General features: G+C 36.1%; 2 protein-coding genes across 2 annotated transcripts; one reads left to right on the forward strand and one right to left on the reverse strand.

The window, feature by feature from the left end:
- Window positions 1-811: 811 nt before the first annotated feature.
- LOC124156075 (probable 18S rRNA (guanine-N(7))-methyltransferase) lies at window positions 812-21,202 on the reverse strand. Its single transcript, XM_046530387.1, has 6 exons — window positions 21,030-21,202; window positions 20,799-20,836; window positions 20,535-20,713; window positions 13,584-13,777; window positions 4,894-5,138; window positions 812-1,191 (listed from the first exon to the last, which is right to left on the reverse strand). Exons 1-6 carry the CDS (start codon window positions 21,066-21,068, stop codon window positions 1,047-1,049), a joined length of 840 nt encoding a protein of 279 aa, XP_046386343.1. The 5' UTR covers window positions 21,069-21,202; the 3' UTR covers window positions 812-1,046.
- On the forward strand, window positions 5,930-10,644 carry LOC124156077 (hemolymph lipopolysaccharide-binding protein-like). Its single transcript, XM_046530389.1, has 3 exons — window positions 5,930-6,890; window positions 7,545-7,796; window positions 10,420-10,644. Exons 1-2 carry the CDS (start codon window positions 6,620-6,622, stop codon window positions 7,679-7,681), a joined length of 408 nt encoding a protein of 135 aa, XP_046386345.1. The 5' UTR covers window positions 5,930-6,619; the 3' UTR covers window positions 7,682-7,796; window positions 10,420-10,644.
- Window positions 21,203-21,236: the final 34 nt, after the last annotated feature.

The raw sequence follows: 21,236 nt of genomic DNA on the forward strand, positions 1-21,236 counted from the left end.
CAGTACATCTAAAATTAATGACTTTTATACTAGTTGGAGATTTGTGAAAACTTGACTAAGTACTCACATAGTTCCGAAATATGCAAACCAAAATCTTAAATACCTACTTTCTGCTCCTATTGATGTTTTACTAATAATGGCAAATCTCACTTGCAAATAAAAAATCACTGCATGTTGCACATAATATTGTCTATATCAGTAAAATTCCTACTTCCTTGAGCATATAAAATTTTCAATAGCATTATATGGTACCATAAAATGGTATTAGAGTGGCGATTCTTAAAATGGATGGAGATTTATTCAAGGTTTAAACTTATTTAACAAACTCTTTTTCACCAATTTACACATTAACCCACAGAATTTAGTGCTCATGGTTGCATTAATAACACAATTAATTCTCACATAACTTTTTTTAAACAACCACGACTATAAGGAAGTTGTTTTCCCCTCTCTGGTTTCAGCCAATAAGCATCATGTTTTATTTATTTCAATGACCAATTCAACATTATGAGAATCTTATTTGTGAAACAATCGTAACTAATCTTTGGAAGAATGAGCCTGAAAAGGGACTGCAATTCATTCAAGAGGAATTAATCCGTCTGCCAACTCCTCACCTAAGTCTCACTTAGCTAAGCTATCATTTCCACATTATTGAAATGCATAACTCAAATGGTCCTTGGATATATCCATGAAAAAATGATCATGGGATTTAGGCTTTCGTAAGATCCTCACTTCTCCAGCTGATTGCCTGAAGAAATTCAAGAGATTATCTTGTGGTTATAGACACATGTATTTATAAATGAACACAACATTATGCTTATTATATATTGCTAAAATTTAATTAACAATAGAAAGTATGTACAATCAAAAGTGATAAAAAATAACCATGATTCAGCCAGCTCTTTCAGGCAACACAGCATATTCACAGGGCATTCTTAAGCCAGCTCACAACTCAATCACACTCCGCAATGCGCATCATCATAAAAAGGTTGATTCACACAGCCAAATTTGCAATGAGCCACCACGTTTTGACCACAGTCGCACTTTTAGAAATGTCCAGGTCTTTTTCGACCTGTATACTTGGTATCTACTCTGGTTGTTTTTCCCTGCCTCCGCCTCCTCTCTTTCTTCTCCAATATCCATGCCCTTGAGTTCTTTAGAGGCTTTCCCCTTGCTTTCTTTACTCTTTCCCTGCAAAGGGAATATAGAGAAAAGCCATACAAATTTCATTACATTACATAGAGGAAACTTATGGCTAAAGTGCTATGATAAAACAATGTTAATTTTTTGCTTCTTTCAGATGAAAAAGCAATTTCGTGGATGGGGCATGCTTTCTAAAGGCCGTTTTACATAGGGCACGTGATTGCACAGGTTAGAACTGTTTTAATTTCTCATTATGGCACGAATGCAAAAGCACAAACGAAATAAGAACAGGAGCTATTTTTCCAACTTACGTCCATGCATTCTCGCATGCTTTCAAGCAATTCCCTGCTTTACCCAAGGCAATTTGGACTGCGCCTTGGTACACACGTTGAATTTTACAATTAAATGCCCCGTGTAAAATGGCCTTTAAATTTGGCTGAATCCATTGATATAAGTTTGAATCTACAGATTCTCAAAATCCATGCAGTACCTTGAGCTCCCATAAATTCTATGAACTCCAGATTTGTTCATAAGTCGAGAGGAATCAAAAAGTGCAGCATAGGTAATTTAAAAGGACACTAATAAAAATTTGGTTATGATTGAATTGCAATAGGATTCTTGATGAACTAAGCATTATGTTTAATATTTGTAATACCATACTCTAATTAAAGCTCTGAGTACATATAAGATTTTCAATAAATTCATGTATTTTAATGCACTTTTCAAAAAGCAAGTTTCACATGCTTCATCGACCAATATCAGAAACTTGCACGATAGAGAAGATGGTGATGAGGATAGGGGTAAGGCTTGATAATAGGAGAATAGAAGGTAGGTAGGGCGAAGATTGGCCGTTACATTCTACCCCACATTTATATATCTGCACCAGCTTTAAGCCAGTCAGTTACCAAAATATATCACTTAGGTGAAGTTGTTAAATTGGCTCTTTAACACACAATTTCAATATCAAGGAGAATCACATGATTCAGAGAATTTTATTGCACTAAAAGAGAGTATAAACAAATTGACTGGTAAAATCAGGCCATCTGTCATTTCATTAGGTGTACCAATTATATTTTACTTTTACCTTTATCACTTTTGCTTAAAAAAAAGATGTTGAAGTTAAGCTGTATCAGCAATGAAGTGCCAAAACTATTTCCTCTTAAATTTTCAGTTTGCATGATATCATCAACCTGAGCCGCAAAGGAATACAGTGGAACCCCGATTTATCGTTCCCGCATTCATCGTTTTCCCGCATTCATCGTTCGCCGCTCCTGGTCCCAAATTAAGTTCCATAAAGACAATGTAATTTTTTCCCGCATCTATCGTTCCCCTAAGTATCGTTTTCCCGCATTTATCGTTTGAAGATCGCGGTCCCGTCGAATAATTTTCCCGCATTCATCGTTTGATAAAAATGAGACGAAGTGTTTACAACGTGTTATTTATGGCTAATCACAACAGACATAGCTTGAATCTTCCCCAGGAGATTGAAATGCAATAGGGAGAAGCAGAGTGCCGTGGGATAGTTACATAAGCGCATTTCCCAAGATCCGGTATCCCCCCCCCCTGGTTGAAGCTTTCTTCTTCTCCGAAATAAAAAAAAGGTCCCAGCTAGAGCAGGGATCGTCTTACGACGACCTTAGCTTCGAAAGAAAATATCAAGCTACTCGAGAACAAAAGAAACCTTTTTCACGCCTCCCCCTCTCTCGACCGCTAACTTTTTTTTAGCGGACTCGCTTCAAAGGTGGAGGTCAACTGCTGCATGAATCACCTATTAGCCCAAAAGGTATCTAAAAATGAATTTCGGCAATTGGTATTATACTTTTATTATATTGAGATATTAGTGATGTGCACGTAATTCAGTAAAGATTGATACCAAACACGACGTATTTCTAACGTTATTTAAGCATTTTAAGCAAGGAAATAGTTGGAATAATACGATGGTGATTTCTGGCTAATACCGATATCCTCGCAGCTGATAGTGAGCTTCACGGAAGTTGATGCGATTTTTTTCGAAAACAATTACGAGTCTGGTTACAATTTACGAGTTATGCTACAAGTTTCACTTGTCTGAGTTGCTAACGAAGCGATGTCTTCTCAGGATATTTTGTTTCTCTCGACTAGCAATCTGAATTCATCTGCTCATCTAGAGCTACGCTACTTATTGTTAGAAATGAGTGGGTAAGTTGCCTTCTCTATAGGATAAAAAATTTAATTGCGCAGTCATATGGTCATGCTTCACCCTCTGCAGTAAGCTCTGCCTACGCCGTACGCGATAGCATTAGTGCCGAACTTCACCTCGTACGAGTGGTTCCGTACTTTCCGGGGTGGGTTGACTTAAAACCAGCGAGTGTTTTCCGTGTGGGTTCAATGGAGTCCGGTTTCATTTTTATTAGTTTTATTCTTATTCGTCTTCCGACCATGGCCCTTCCGAAGATACAAGTGAGAACTTTAAAAGATGGACTCAAAATAATTGATGATGAAGAGAAGAATCCGGGCTAGAATGCGTGAATATTGCAGAACGCCTCGGTTTGTCCGGTAGCACATCACGGCAGGGATGGGGGTAGAGCGAGATCCCTGGTGAAAACAAGAAGTGGGATGAAGCCGAGGATCAGGTGGGCGTGCCGCTGACGATTAACGCCACATTGCCTCAATCATATTAAAAATTTCATTGCTAGAAAGGAACATTTCCAATAATAAACTATTTTTGGCCTTCTTGATCCATCTCATAACCAATCACTGCGACGGCGAAATCAGTTGTTTGAGGCATAAGACGCACATTTCTCGCGTAAATACGTGTACTTGAAATGGAATTTGATGGATAAGAATGTTTACAGTGAAATAGCAGTGAGTGGAGTTCAAAAATTTTTTAGCAAGGCGTCTTGTTCCCTTAGGATATTAGAAAGAGAGATAAGTCGAATCAACAATATGACCTAAGTGTTTCGATAAAGTAATAATATTCCTGTAATCAGCTGAAATCTCGTTTGAATCCATTAATGAATGTCATAATTCGCAAAAATCCAACGGATCCTGGGACATAGGCAACCCGGACAACCATTCCCGCATTTATCGTTTTCCCGCATTCATCGTTCTTTTCATCCATCCCCCTGAAAAACGACTGATCGAGGTTCCACTGTATTTTCGAATGAGAGGCACAAGACATATAACAGTAACCGTGCGATGTATTCTTCACGGTAGTCAGTTAAACCTCTGAATCTCCTGGCAAGTTACAGTTACTCATTCAACGAGAAATATTCACATGACGGTGAGGAAGCATTATTCTACGAATTCAGATGAATTGAATTATTCATCCGAATACTTCAACTTTAAACTGTTTGAGCATCAACTTTAAACAGTAATACACTTTAGTTTTCCTTGCAAAATTTCAAGGCAGGCATCACAATTGGAGCACCATTTTCAGACTAATTATGTTTGTAATCAGTTGCAGCTAGCAAATACAGGTGAAATTGGAACCCTTGGCAAAAGGTTACAAATAGAGAAAGGTAAAACAATGGAGACACCCAGGGAAAGTGCTCATGCTCATTGTGATAATCCAGAATAAGTTTCAAGAGATTAGATTCTACCACTGAAAACAGTAGCCTCTACTTCCATATGTAACACCACATGCAAAGATTTCATCTGCAAACTTTATGGAAGCGCATCTCATTGAACACCTCAACAAAATTCTAACTCCCTATGTAAAAGATAAAAAGCAGACATTGACAGCTCCTTATGGTAAAAAAAATATCAAACCTTTTGTCGGTGAACTGAGCATGTCTCCCAACTTCAGCAGCTGAGTTTCCATCTGTTAGGGCCTGAGGCATAACTTGTGGTCCACCAGTCATCAGAACAAGAAAAAACTTTTTTGCCTTTGTACTATTAGGGTAGTCCACTAGCACACCTCCATGAAATCCTGACCTCATGGCCTGTGAAGTCACCAACTCAATTTGATCACTGTTCTCAGGGTAGAATTGGAATACGGCTCGAGCACTGCGACTCTGCAACCAACATGAAAAAAAATTATCAACCCATTAGCAAAAAAACAGTAATGCACTTCGAATATTTCATAAGCGGTCTCACCCATTTCAGACAGCTTATCTTTGTCAATAAAGGAATAGGCATTGGTAAATTTAATTTTATATACCTGAAGTTCCATCAGGAAATTCACTAATATGTAAAGCATGGGTGTTAAAAATAACAAAAAATTCTCCAGGAATGCTATTGTATTCAAGTACCAAAGATGATTAAACAACCTAATTAATGTACGATATTAGCATTAAAATTTGCAGGTAACCAGTAACTGAAATGCTGGGAAAACCCCGTGTGACATCATTCTGGTTCTCGCAGTCACCATGTAAGGTGACCTTGGGGCGAGGCTTTGAGCGCTGATATGATGCCGGCTGCTAGCAGGTAGCAGAGTACCCTGCTAGCAGGTAGCGCTTGGCTTAAATGAGGATTATTAATATCCTATCAAACAAAGGAAACTTTCCGACCGTAGGCAATTCTAATAGGTGATTATTAAGAGATGTTTCACTGAGCTCTGTGCCTCATGCATGCATTGGTAATCTCAGACAATGTAAAACTCCTATCTATTTCTATAGAAACTAGGTCCCTGTGACGTCAAGTGGAGTGGCATCGCATGGCCGCCAATCTGGAATTTTTCAAATGCAGTTAAAATTGACCATTGCCATTCGTCTAAACCGGTATTTCTAAAACCAAATAATTTGTATATTATGAATACACTAATGGTGGGTAACGAATCGCAATCAATGCCTTCCATTTTCTCTGATGAAGGAAACTACCCTATTGAATCGGTCCACAAAAAAAACTTTCATTTGCCATTTTAATTGATGAATTTGATCAGAACTTCATCTTAACAAAATGTAAATCTATGAATTTGGAATTACATAATGTCCACTTAGAGAAAAAAGGCAGTGCATGACTTCTATGTATTTTTAAAAACATTTTCTTTTTGAATCAGTAGAAAAATGCAAAGGTGCAGCATAAATTAAGGCAATGCTTACAAATGCTTATGAATGCTGTAATGAGGCGTAAAACTTCCTAAAGAGGAGGCTCCTTACCACTAAGAAAGAAAATCAAGACACTCTCGTACGTAATCAACAGCAAAAAAAAATGGATTGACCCTCATTTATCTTAAAGTTGGATAGACACATGACATTCCCATAACTTCTGTTTCATTAATTCTGGCTTATCAAAATTTAAATACGAAAAATGGCCAAAAATTGACATATTTATCCCTGGTGTCACAATATTAATGAGATTATCAGGACCCATTTTACTGATGACCTCAAGTCATAAATTAAGATTGGAAAAAATTGAACACACAGGCGAGCAAGACAAACATTCACTATCTCCATGCAAGGATTTATAAAACCACACTCCTAATTTCATATCAGTCATTTCACCACTTAGTATTTAAGAAACCTGCCCATTTTCAAGATAGCAGCCATCTATTGCAATGGGTACCACGAGGGTGACATTAATAACATTAGTCCTGGTATCAGCATTTGTAGAGAAGGGATCGCAATCAGCAGATCATCAATTGCAATGCAGAGGCTCATCTTTCGGCATCTCCATCAACAGCAAGATTAATCAAACAGGCCATTCCATCACAAGGTATAGCATTAAAAAACCTGAGGTCCCTCAGAGATCCTGGAAGTTGGACTATAACACGTGTGTTGATGACATTGCTGGCTCTCAAGTCTTAACCATTGAAGCAACAATTACAGGTAATCATAGACAAAATAGGAGCATTATAGCCTAGTGCACGGGTCTCAAAACTTTTCAATGCAAGGGCCACACTATATATTTCTGACATTTATGCGGGCCAAAGGAATTACAAAAAAAAAAAAAAAACAAATCAGTGCCAGGAATTCAATTTCCTCAAAAATTAGAATATAAACGTGAAAAAAATTCAAAAATGAACTGTTGCAAAAAATCAGATAAAGTAAATAGATTCCTGCCTTTAGTTATATGAAACCAAATTAGTGTGACGAACAATACTCATTTCGACTTCAAAATTTCATTAAAATCAGGTTCCAGATTAGAAGAGCCAATTGTGTGAATTGCAAGTACCTAATCACACAAGGATTTTTTTGAATGCTTACTAATATTGAAAATGAGACTTTTCATCGTGACTTTGAATAATATATTTAAAGCAATATAATCATTAAGCCAAAAAATTCTTTTCCCATCATCTTACAACCTAAGTCTTGAGGTCCTACGATAGAAAAATAGTAGGACTGAAACTTCATAATATGTAACAAGTTTGGAAAAGTTACACAAATAAAGATCATTCATGTGCATTTATTGATAACAGATAAGTAACCTCGGAAAAACATATCTATAGACTTTTGGGATTTTTCATTTTTTATACATTTCAGCTGCACCTCCCAAACCTGATGATTATGAGTTTTTCCCTGGCATTGGCTACTACAAGTTGTACACAAATCCATCAAACTTCAGCGAGGCTTTATTCAGATGCTCAAAGGATGGTGGCCATCTTGCCATAATTAACTAAGATGCAGAGTATAATGTGTTGGCCAACATGCATCGCCAGCAAACAGAGGCTAATACTTATGCATTCGTTGGATTCCACGATCAAATCACTGAAGGAAAGTACATAACTATTTTTGGTAGGTACCTAGTCATACATTAACCCCAGTAATTTTCTTTATGTTGGTTAACAAAACATCAATATTCATGAAAAACCCGTTACTGTGCATACTTAGATGATATATAAAATATTTTGATGTCAGCATATATGTATGGTAAGTAAGACTTTTTATCCCTTTGAGAGCCAACCAATTTATTTTTGCATTTTTGCTGATTTTGCAGAAGTTTAGGAAAAAAAAACTGTCTCAAAGACAAATGAAAGTAAATATGTACTAAAAAACTCACAGAAAACTTTATAATGGGTGTTTTCACTTTTTTATTTTATAATTTGATGATTTTCAACAAAATATGAGTTCAGAAATAATTTCAACAATGTATTACCTATAATACAGTAATGGGAAGCTAATGATGGGGAGAGACGGCACGAATAATCGGATAACATGGATATTCCAAACTTTCACTTAAATGTCTTGTAAATTGTAGTGTTCATAATTTATGTAAAACAAACAATATTTCATTATATATGCAGTTATTCTGTTATTTAAGAGTGCTTCCCAGACTAATTGAGAGCTTTCTTTGCCAGTTCGCGATCTTTATAGCGGCGATAACATGGTTGTGCTCGTATAATTAATGTTCCATGTAAGGCCTGGTTTTGAAAAACACACATCCGTAGCTGTGAGATCATGGATACAGATAAGTGGTTTGCACGAATGCTTCAAAACCACTGCTCGACGTCGGAAACTACACTGTCAGGAACCACACCAAGTACTCTTGTCTCGCGCAAGTTGTCCAGGTTGCAACCGCTGCATGACGTGCATCCATGATCAAGGAGCGCGGCTTGGAAAACAGGAACACGGTGCTCCTGTGAATGCAGTTAGTACGTGATTGCTTCCGTTTTACGCAGGGGATTCGAATGGAAATAATAAGTCTGGTGTATCCTAGTATTAGTGCTGTGATTACGATTATTTGGCATCCGATTTTCTTTATAAAGATCGTGGAAAAAATTGAGCAATAGTGAAAATCATGCAAGGATAATTCGCAACCTGGATAAACTGCAGCTGGATAATCGGTAGGCTGCTGTAAAATGAACATTGACTTGTAGAAGGAGTGCTATAATCCCCCTGGCAATATTCGCAAGAGAAAGGAGAAGCACAGTAGCACTTATCGGCATTCTCAGAGATAATTAAAAATAAAGTACCTTGAGTAATACCAAGTCAGATTAATCGGAGAGTTTAGAGCTTTCGTTAGTACTCTGATTTTCACTGAAGTCGGTGCAATGAACACAGCAATTTAGGCATTAACCTCAATCTTCAGAATTCAACAATGAAAATTGACTGTGATATTCACCTGACAAATTCATCTCAATTGTTAAAATGAATAACTCTAGAACAGAGAAATTTTTGAAACTCTCGTTCAAATTAAGATAGAGAAACAATTAAAATGTAACTGTAAAGCTAACACATCAATTAAAAGCTAGCGATAAATTAAATGATAGGCTACTTTACCCATTAACAACAGAGAACTTTCCCCTCTAAAAATTCATTTATTTTTGCTAAGAATTAATGGGTGGGCCAATAATGTCCCACTAGCTTCAAACCCATCTTCAGAGATAGATATTATAAATGGTAGACATTATCTAAAATTTCCAAAGAAAAGAATTATTCTGGTTAACAAATTTTATTTAATACTGTGGAGAGGTTTTTATTTTTGATACGAAGTTTAATATTCAGTTATACTTTTAAAAAATTACGATATTTAGCACTTTAAAATTGGAAGTGCTTTGGAAGTAGTGTATACTCATTCATTGAAGCTCATACTCTCAAATCTCAGACTTTAGGTATGCAATATTAAAATTTTTTTGACTTATTTCATCCTTATCTTCTAGGAAGATGATTTAATTTGATTTCAATTAAAAAATAAAGCAGTTTGTTACGCTACACAAACATGCAAGACTATGAGAAAATGCTAAGATAGGTAAAATTTTAATCTCAAATAAGGATTCAAGGTGATAAAGTCTTCTTGGAAAACCTTACAGGAAGATGATGCTGTAAAATTTACTGGTCAGCATATTCATGTGAAAATATATTTTGAAAATCAAGGTGCTTGCAAATGATGGAAAAAGATATGGTTAACAGTCAATGAGAATACACTAAAATTTCTGGTTGAGGACAAGTAAACAGAGTTTAAGAAGCACTCATACTTACCATTTTTTTATACAAGCCATAAGAATCAATGTGAACTTTAAACATCAAGTTAATGCCAAAATACAAATACACAGCATGAGCCTGTAGTTGTCATATCTACCTTAGTGTGACCCTAGCTACAATCACTGCATTAGTCCTGTGTATAGATCAGCCTCTATTCTTTTAAATGAAAATAAGTTTTATGCTCATCACGAAGTGTATTTAAAGATAGAAAAATGTAACACATGACAAATATGATTTGTTCTGAATTGCTTCACAATATACATAATTCATCACTATGGTTGCACATTTGAATTCCTGACTTTAATTCAGTCCCGAAAATTTCTAATGTAAATGAAACTGGAAATTAATGAAAAATTAAACCTTATGTATGGTGTCATGTTATTCAATTTACATTTCTGAATGCTGATATGAGTTTTTTTTTTCGAAAAATACATAGGGGATCCGCTGAGTTCCACTGGTTTTATAAAATGGAATGCCAATGACCCAAATTGTGGTATTAAGGAGAATTGCGGAGGCCTACAGAGAGACGGTTACTTTGTTGACATAGGTTGTGAAGTCAAGATTTCTTTCTTTTGTGAATATGATCTCTCTTGGAGCAATGAATAAAGTGGAATACATGCTGCTGCTCTGCTTCAGTGTGTTTTCTATGTGCTAAACTAAACACATAATTCCTTAGCAAATCATTATATTTTTAGAATTAGAGTACTCCACAAATTCAAGTCCTTGGTATTTTGCATTAAAAAATACATGTATGGGCATTGCAAGAAGCATTTTCTCCAAAAAATGGTCAGCACGAAATGTGTTAAGGCAAAATATGACAGGCACATAGTGTGACTCTTCCCAAGCAACCATTGGGGCAATTTCAGCAACATTATAACCACGTCAAAAGTAACTACATACATCACAGATATCAAAAAACTCTCCATCAGCCCATGCCTCAGATATTTTTTTTACCTTTCCGAAACTACGTAGTCCATAAATCATTATCTTCGAAGGAAAATATCAATCAAGTCACATGAGAACAATGGAAATGTGCTTCATCCCTACCCCATCTCACCTCCTGACCTTTTTTTCATCCCACCAGCTTCAATTCTCCATTTCTGGAGGAAAAATGCTAGGTGAGTGACTTACTGGACCCGAAGATGTTTCGATAGGTTTCAGCAATTGGAAGACGAGCACGAAATCAAAAAAGAATGAGACCAAACGGGACATATTTCTGATAGTGTTTTACGTTTTTTAAGCCCTAATTGATTGGCAGAGATTTTTTAAAGACAACTAGACAATACCAATATTCAGCATTGTCCAAGCAGCACAACTTTCAAAGAAACAAGCATGGCATATGGTGACTTCAGCACCCTCAAACAAAAAGATACAGAGACTGGAAGCACCAACTCCCTATATCACATATCTCACCTGGCTTCGCTTTGAAGGCAACTACGTCACCAAAGCAAGATCTGACTTGTTCGTCCTTTACTCCCTCATTCATAGGCTCATTGTTTGAAATACAGAGGGAGCATGCTCCTGTCCTGCAACTCTCCCTTAATGAGCTTCTGCTTCCCTTCCTCTAGCTGAGCCGTTGTCTCATTGCTCCCAAACTTCGTTGCGCGTGTTGTAAATGTTGTTTTAAACACTGATAATTGTGTTGCTGATTGTGCAGTAGCAATTTAATTTCATGATATACGCCTTTCATTGTGTGGAAACATTTCTATTGAGATAAGGAGAACCAATTATGCCATGTATGTGCAATGTGCCGCGAAACTATTGCGGAGAAGTACAATATCCACCTCACAACAACCGAAGCATTTAAGAGTGAGACACAAGTTATTAAATGATGAGAAATTGACAAAATTTGGGGGAAATGTGTGACGAAAATTTGAATTGAGTCGTAGGTTTATCGGAAGATTTTTCCTACTTTAATTTCCAAACACAAGCATAAATGTTTAGATACTGAGCATGCAAAGATATAAGTGTTTTTAAAATACAGCTTGAAAGCCGATAAAAATGATTTTTAATTAATAAAAATATGAAAAAGTTAACGAAAACCTAAAAAGCATTCCTCTGATTGTATGTATGCAGCAGAAACTTTATTAATTACTTTGTTTTATAGCATGAATTTGAAAATGCATTTGGATCTGAAAATCAAGGAGCCAATCCGGATCTGGATCCGAAAAAAATCTTGGATTCATCCACCCCTAAAAATTAATAGCTTTTTCCCCAAAGTAAAACAGCTAATCATTGTAGTTCCATCTAAATATATATATCATTAACCCATTGGCAAAGAATTCCAGTTCTTTGTTTTTCGTTGATTAAAACATTTTATCAAGGTAGAATTTCCTAAATATTTCTTCAATTAAAAAGCATTCAAAAATCATTGCACTATTTGACCATAAAAGCTACAGAAGGGTCAAGCAGGTTAAGATGGTGAAAAGTGCCCCCCAATATTTTGAGAAATAAAAAATATACACTTAAAGTGCAACAAAAATTATGTACCTATATACCCAAAGTTTCAGGCCTCAACAATGGAAAATAACCCCAGAAAAAATTGAAACACGATTTTTAGTTTTTTAACCATATCTCCAGTTTTTATTTTTGTAAAATCGTTTTCTTGATTTTAAATTGTGTATACTATTATGGTGTACCATTCTGATTTTTTTCAAAATTTTTGAACCGAAAAGTAAACTTTTAAATAAGTTTGAAATTTTCAAAATTAAATTAAAAATTTTAGGAAACAATAGACACGCCGAAAAAATATATGTTGTTACCCTTATCTTAAAGTATAACCCTAATTTTTTTCAGATTTTTAAAATTGGTGGAATGGGGTCAAAAACATGAATAACTGCTTTCTGCCATTTGAATCTATGTATTCCAGGAGGATATTTGATTTGATTGTTGAGAGCAACGATTGTTGATCAGTTTCTAATATTATTGATTAAGAATTAACATTAACATAAACAATACCTATCACACTTAGATTAATCGGAATTATTCTTTTATAACCTTACTGTTAAGCTTTAATTTCCTATTTAATGCGTGAATATGGCAGAAGTTCTGATAATTGAATCGTCTTTTCGAATATACATAAAGGGCGTTATGCACGGGGCAAATCATTCCCCAGGTTAGCATTGAAAAAAATTGTTGAAATTGCAGGAATTAGAGCAGGGGCTATTTTCCCCTCTCGCAGCAGTGCATTCTCTCATGCGTTGTAGTAATTCACTCCTTTATTCGACACATTTTTGACCGCACCTTCGTACATAGGTAAGATTGCACAATGATGCGTCCCGAGTAAAACGGCCTAAGTCACACTAGTATAGAATTTACGGCACATAATATCATTAGGCAAGAGCATGTAATAAATTCCTTAGAAATTACTTCACAAACTAAGCTGTGTCAAGTAACTTTTTAAGTCCGATTATTTCCTTTCAGTGAATGCCACGCCTAACACATAGTGGCAAAAACAATGCAAAATAAAAAATAATAAGTTAATAGGGGCCTCTTGATTTTCTAGCTCAATTAATGAAAGGTAGCATTCTGCCAGCAGATGAATCCCTGTCTTTCTAAGTCAATGGGCAAACTGACACAAGAAATAAAGCACTGACTCACCAAGCATGCATACAGAGACGTGAAGAAACAACCCAATCGCTTTGCTGGATGATGTGATGACTTGTCTGCATTACAAAGCCACTGCAATGCACTCACGCTCACTGCTCCATCAAAAGCTCCAGCTCGAAATGGCACCCCTTGGCCAAGATCACCCAATATCAAGTCGCCTTCCACTTCACGGTCTTTGGCAACATCTATAAGCAGGACAAGAGTGGAATAAGTTTGCTAGTCGTTACTTGAAGGGGGTTCTCATTACCAAATTGGCACCTCGGTGCCATACAATATCATTCAACAAAAATGGGTGTGAGGTCCGATAAGCATAGGCAACTGAATTAGAATATTCATTATTTATTTTTAGACAATATTAAGCCAGTGAAACAATAACTTTCATTGGAGATTAACAAGAAAGATTGCCATCTTTTCAATTTTGCAGAAATTATGGTAGGGGAAGGACTAGGGGCAGATTAAGGGAGGAGGGGCACGACTACCCCCTTGAATCCCACTTAACATTCACTTAACATTCTTCCACTATTGCAGTGGAAGAATGTTAAGTGATTCCTGTTATTCATAAAGTTTCAATTATGAAAATTCATTAAAAATTCAGCACATAAATTTGAAATATGGTGAACATTATGTACATTCCTATACATATTGAAAAAAATATTTTCATTTTAAATCAATTATTTCAGTTTCAATCAGTGGTCATTGAACAATTAACCCACTAAGAAAACAACATTACAACAAATCACCTTTGTTAACCAAAAAACTTATAAATGAGCTCTTATGGCAGTGTCAGAAAGACAATGGAGCTTACAAAAATTTTCTACCTCAGAATATATTCATTTCACAGTTAATTTGAGATGATTTATGGAAAAATAATTATGTCAGCACAGAAAAATGTGCTCCATTGAAGTTATCAATTCTTGAAATTGTAACCAAAAAAAAGGCAAAATATCAGACATACACAGAGATGCATTTTTCTTTCTCGATAGCAATGGTAATTTTTATAATTCATTTCCTATTACCCTAATTTTTTGTAGGTACAGTAAAACCTCTTTGTATCATAATGGAGGGGACCAAAATTTGGGCAATTTGATGTATGGAGGTTCACTATAGAGAGGTTTCAGTGATAGGCTCCATTTTTTCATATCTTTCGGAAATGAAAGGCACTACTGTCTTTTAAACCATTGTATTTATGTGTTTAAACACACATGCATGCATCAGTGGACATACGTATATTTATTATTTAATAATTACAGAAAGCGAGCATTATCACATGATATTTGCCATGATTCGAGGGAAAACTGTGTGAACTCTCTTAATTCAACAGTCACTTAAAATGATTAGGATAGATCCTTTTTTTCTATTAATTTACTGTTAGGTATGCTCTCATATGGAACAAAATGGCCACAACTAATGATTAACATGAAAATTACAGCACATTCAAGGTGTATAAGAAAAAAAAAAAAGGGTTAAACATTTATTGCTGAAAATTTCATTCCATGTACATAATCGCGGCTGCATTAATGGTATATAATTGTCTCGGTATGATTTGCAGAGGTAGTTAGGCCGTCTCGGGGGTGTCTCCTTGGTATGATAAGTGGAGGTTTTACGATATAAAGAGGTTCACTACAAAGAGGTTTGCCTATAAATTTACATGTAAATCTGATGGGACCATAGGAATGGTATGAAGTAAGGAGGTTTATGATGTAAAGAGGTTCACTACATAGAGGTTTTACTGTATTTTCATAGCGAATGTGGATACATCAGAGATTATCTTTTGTGTTGCTTTTACTTGGTGATTCAGGAGTTACTATCCTATATTCAAAGAAAAACATGATTGAAATCATTGTCTTCATTATCTGAAATTGTGCAAATTTACCTTTGAGCCATCCCTTTATTAAGTGAAATTAGACCTTGTGATTAAATTTCCAGCTCTCTGCACAATATCAGCCGAAATAATAAGATGGAATACAGTAAAATTATTCATCATGAAATGTTAAGCACTGCTATTTCCTGTGAACCAAAAATTAAAAGAGACGTGGATAACCAATAAAGTTGAGTATTCATGGTGTTTAGTATAATTATAATATGAATTCCACGTTACTTTTTCCAAGCTCAAGTCAGGGCTTTGATTTGCAATACGTTATATATTTCATTTGTACTAATAAGATATTACAGTGGTATACACTTCCTAACCAGGGTCCATTAAGAAATGGATTTAAATAGACTGAAATACCAGGGTGAAGGAAAAATTCCAAGAATTTGCTGGCCTAGTGAAATTGCAACATGTTAAGTAAAAAATTAAAGCAATTCCTATTTGGTAATTAGGTAGTATAACACGGTAAGATGTACAAAGATAATTATGAAACCATCAGTAATCTAAAATGCTTAACCCTTAAACAGCGGAGTTTTTTTTTCGGAGTTTTATTTTTTTCCGTTAAAAACTGCTTAATTACTGCCCAAGGATTCAGATGAACCCTTAGTTTTAAAATTCTGTTGATTCGTTCTTGCCAGAGGGGGTGTGCCCATATGGGTACGCTAGCCGTTCTGGCCACGGGTCTGCATTCTGCAGAAGAATCGCTCGAACCATCATAATTCTTATTTTTACTGCGTGATACACCATATATTTTTGTATTTACCTATAACACTTCTTTTATTTGGCAATTTGAAGTAATTTTAAATCATTAAACTATATTTTTTCGGTGTAAACATTTTTTTTGGCTGTCCAAAGAACTTAAACTAAAGTATAAAACTCAGATTTGAAAACAGTTATTGAATGAAAAAAAACATGTTATCAATGAGTTTATTAAAAAAATTAGTCCTATATTGCTGGTAGTCTTTGAATACTATATATTGGGTTTTCAATGGCCGAGTATGATAGTCAGAATTTCATTGAAGGCAAAGATCTGGGCTTTTAGCACATTCCATTCTGAGCGCACGCGGGAAGAATATTCTTCATAAGAACATTGGCATCTATGAAACGGGACAAATTGGTTATCACTGCCATCATACCTTATGTCATCAGACTTTCTATAATTAGTTGCACTTGATAGGGAATGTTAAATACGACCACCAGGTCTGGGAAAGGTACATCTTCGTTACAAAAACACTTGTGCAATCTCTCGCCTAAACGCTTACTGGGGTATATTTGCTCCAGAATTTTCCGTACAGATCCAGGCATTTACAATGACAGCATCAAGGAGATAGCTTCATGTGGACCATCACCATTTTTTCCTCTCATAACATTCCTGTACCTGTTGATATTTTGATCCGTGAGATCAGTTCCGCTCATCTATATATTGTAGCTAGAGACCACTGCCTAACTTGTACCATTTTTGAGTTAACACGTGGGAATTTTGTGACCTTTGTGAGTGGGTGTACACATTGGCAAGGTGACTTGACAGTCACTACCAAATAGTCAATTCTATCTAACAACAACAATATTCCCTTTTTTCTCCTGTGCGAAAGCATGGGAGCAGTGGATACCTGTTTTTTCGATCGATGAGATACCTTTGGGTATCCTTTTTCTCAGAACTGTTCCAGTACCCTCATATCCTCAAGATTTTAACTGACTTATAAGAGGAAAGCTAGTAAACCAACTGTCAAAATAAATGGAAAAGATTTATCGCTTGCTCTAGTAAATTGTCCAACATGATAAGCAAATATGAAGAGCATTTACCTACAAATTTATGGTAGTTACTTTTTTCCACAACACTCAGTCCCTGCTATATGCTGAAGTCCACCAAGTAATCTTAAGGAGTATTCAAGCACTATATTTTAAAGCCGAAACTTATAGGCTCACCCCGTATGAACTGTTTGCAGCCATGATTGCCAAAATATTTTATCATGGATTCATCGTGTTTTAGCTCGAGGGTTGGCACATAGTTTTCTAAACAAATGTATTTTATCATATTTATGAATGGCCTAAGTGTGCACATTTTGCCGCTGTTATCGTATTGATTATTATCTGCACAGTAAAAAACCCTCATTATATTTTGCAACCTTGTGAATGGCATTATACACCAGAGTGTTTCGGACATCATCGCCACTCTCCCAAAAATTCTCTCCCTGCAGACAGCAATAACCACTTAGAATAGAATTGAATAGAACAGAGATAAATAAATTGCTTCCGTCATGAACATTTCGGAAACCTTAACTAGGAATTTACCGGAAATTCAGCGAAATTCATTTCGAGGAATATATTCTCAGCGGATGACACGTCATCTTGTGCCTATGCGTACGTCTCAGTCATTTTGCCATCTCCTCCTTCCTTTTCAGGACTAAAACTGACGGAGCTTGTAATGGTTGCTTGTTAACTTTCGTCTTGATTGTCTCCTCGTGACTTACAACCAGCAGCTCGATTCTGTAAATGTGATATGGCCATCACAAGCGGATTTCGTCAACGAATTCACGGCTTTCATGCTGGAGCGATTCTGAAACTTTTTAGTGACGTCACTCTCACAGCCGCGTCCGTGAAAGTATTCACGCCCAAGAGGGCCCGTGGTAGCTTTGTCGCGGCAATGCGCTCCTATTTTTCATTATGAATTTACGCTGTGATTGATAATTATTAGCACATTATTCATTAATTACGATGGTGGCTATTTTATATTGTCACTTCCCATAAATAATATGTATTAAAAACAAATAAAAGAAATGCGTAAAGTTAAATTTACAACCGCGTACTATTTTAATTGATTGGCCTTTATTACGATTGAAGTTGGTGAGAAGTTAAACTTTGCGCTGAGGGTTTGACAATTACCTTATATTTGTGCATCTGCTAGAATGTACAAGTCAAACACTCACAACTTAATAAAAAAATAATAATTTGGAGTAGAACCAATGGTAAAAGTATTGTACGGTATTGAATGTTAACAGATTTATTTAATATTTGTTTTGTAAGTTCAAGCCTTCGATTTGTTTTTATTAAGGAGAATGGAGGCTCTTTACATAGCTCCGCTACTGTTGCATGAGCATCAATGTCAACGGAGGCAATAGATGCACATACTTCAGTGGCAGATGCGCGATATCAACAATCCCTTCGAGATGCGGGAAGAGGATTTAAGAGGTTTGTCCCGCGTATCTCGAGGATTGGCGATGGATATTGTCACTGAGCTCACACCACTATTAATTCGTAGACGTTTAGGTGGCTTGCCGGGGCATGATTTAGTACGTTAAGGTAAACATTAATCATCCATTTCATCTCTTACATGCATTATTGCTGCCGACGTTCAGTAACACGACCAACATGATTCTTTTTTCTGTTGACATAATAGAAATACTAAGACATGTAAACATCTCGTCCTCTAGCAGAAACTTTTAATAATCAACTCGTATTCGCGCCAGAAACATTTTCACCATATAAATCGTGAATAGTGGCATGTGCTTGCACAATCAGACATATATATATGCCCAACAGCGCATTTAAAATTATGTACTGAAATGATGAGAACAGCTCAAACGCAAACGAGAATGAACCATTATTAAATAATAAAATAACACTTATTCTCATTTCGCGTAAGCATTTGCTCCATATTATGAGAAAATTAGTGCTAATTGTGCAATTACGAGCCTGCTACGTGATAATTGGCTTTGATACGCAGCACTTGGCAACATATAAAAGAGGTAATATACAGATGATAGCTATAAACTAATTAAGCAACCGTAACTTATCATTAATAGGTACTTTTAAAAGAAAAGACCTCACTCAAAATCGAGTAAGGAAGTATGATTTACTTTGGGAGTGATTCTTCCACGGCATTGTATATGTTTCTCTATGGTAACTGCAGTTGCAGTTGGCCGCTGAAGTAAGTTTGTGTCGGAGATTCTGATTCGTTCCTCGCATCCGCACAGCTACCAACATAAGAAACTGAATTGATCGTTCGCAATCCATCAAACATTTCACGACACAGGCTCGCAGGATCGCTTGAACGTCTTTCACGGTGAGAGGCGTGAGAACTCCACTGTGGTTCGAAGCACGTGAAGCACAGATATCACAGTTACAGAATCGAGCTGCAGGGATTGGACTTGGTTGGAAAATTTGACCACGAGTTCAATGTGGTCGATGTGATCAGGGTTCAATCTACTTTTTATTGTTTCAAAGTTTTATACGCGATACAAAACGCTTCACCATTAGCTTCATCATTGTATTTATCAAACATCCTTTCCCCTTCCACCATGCCCTTGATTGTTGGGTATGTATACCAGTGGTAGAAAATAGCCCTATCATTCTTCATACTAGACAGTTGAGCAAAGTATAACGCAAGTACAATGAATAAAAGTGTTGAATAGTATAAAATGTACTTCTTTGTACTAAAAATTAATGGAAATATTACAAAAAAATACAGCAAATTATTGAAGTCATTAAAATCGAGTGACATAAGAAAAAAATGAAAGATTGACAAAAAATTAGCGTTTTACATCGAAATTATTTGATAACAGACCCAATAACGACGTTTGTAGCGATGGACACCCGCCAAAAAATACACCCCCGGCTACCGGCTAGCGTGCCCATATGGGATCACCCAAAAATAAATTCAAATTCCTTGTCTCATACAAAAGATACCACATTGCTGGCAAAAGAAACCGATGTTGACAACATTCATTATGAGGATAAGATTAAATACTTAGCCGAGTATAAAAAATAAAAAGGAAAAAAATCGCATTTACTGAAGACACTTCGCCATTTTTTCTCTTTTGCCTTCTCGAACAGAGAGAGTAAGAATACCTATCCTGCCACAGTCAACTACTGGTATAAATGCTGACCGTAAGCACACGGACCGAATAAAGTGATACATTGTAATCATTTTTCGTGAAAACAGCATGCTCTATAATGTTTGGGTCGGAATTTATACGAAATTATTTAGACCACTGCAGCTGTGCCCATATGGGCACGCTAGCCGTTCAAGGGTTAAGTTAAGGTTAATTCATGATAGGAATGAGGGTACTTGCCTAACATTGCTTTCGATATATCCACACCAACCCAAACGTGGCCTTGATCTTCGAGCACACTACCACTAAGGCCCGATCCACAACCAAGGTCCAATAACATGCAGGAAGAATCGTCAGGAAGTGTCAACAGTTCCACAGCTCGTTCGGACATTTGAAGCTGAATATCGATCATTCTTGAACTATAATTGAGAAAAAATTGGGAATGAAAACGTTAAATTAACGATACATGTATACTGTAAGCACATGAGAAATTGATATACTCACTTTTGTGTGTATTTTTTTGCCTCCTCTTCATTATAAAACTGGAATAACAACAAAAACTTGATAAGCTATACCTAAAATACTTACGAAGAAGGGCTGGCACATTACAAGGAAATAGCAACAAAAAAACTAAAGCAGCCTCTAATGAATGTGTCACGTATTGCAGCTTTTTATTTCTACGCAACATCCTTAGGGTTTATCAATCTCATGCTTCCATAACGAGCACATGCTCACCAATTCAGGAGGAGCTTGGTGTTCTGGTCTTCTAGACATACTGAAAGATATGTGTTATCTAGTCTTCAAATTTTTCGAAACACATACAGCACTGCAATACATAAACAAACCCGTTTCCCTTCGTGTTTCTCAAATCTTTTGTAAACTAGTTGTCTCACATCACAGATGCTGTGTCGCGAATCATACTTCTGCTACAAACGCGGTGCG

Source organism: Ischnura elegans, chromosome 3 (genome assembly GCF_921293095.1).
Source record: "Ischnura elegans chromosome 3, ioIscEleg1.1, whole genome shotgun sequence".
In the NCBI taxonomy this organism is placed as follows: Eukaryota; Metazoa; Arthropoda; class Insecta; order Odonata; family Coenagrionidae; genus Ischnura; species Ischnura elegans.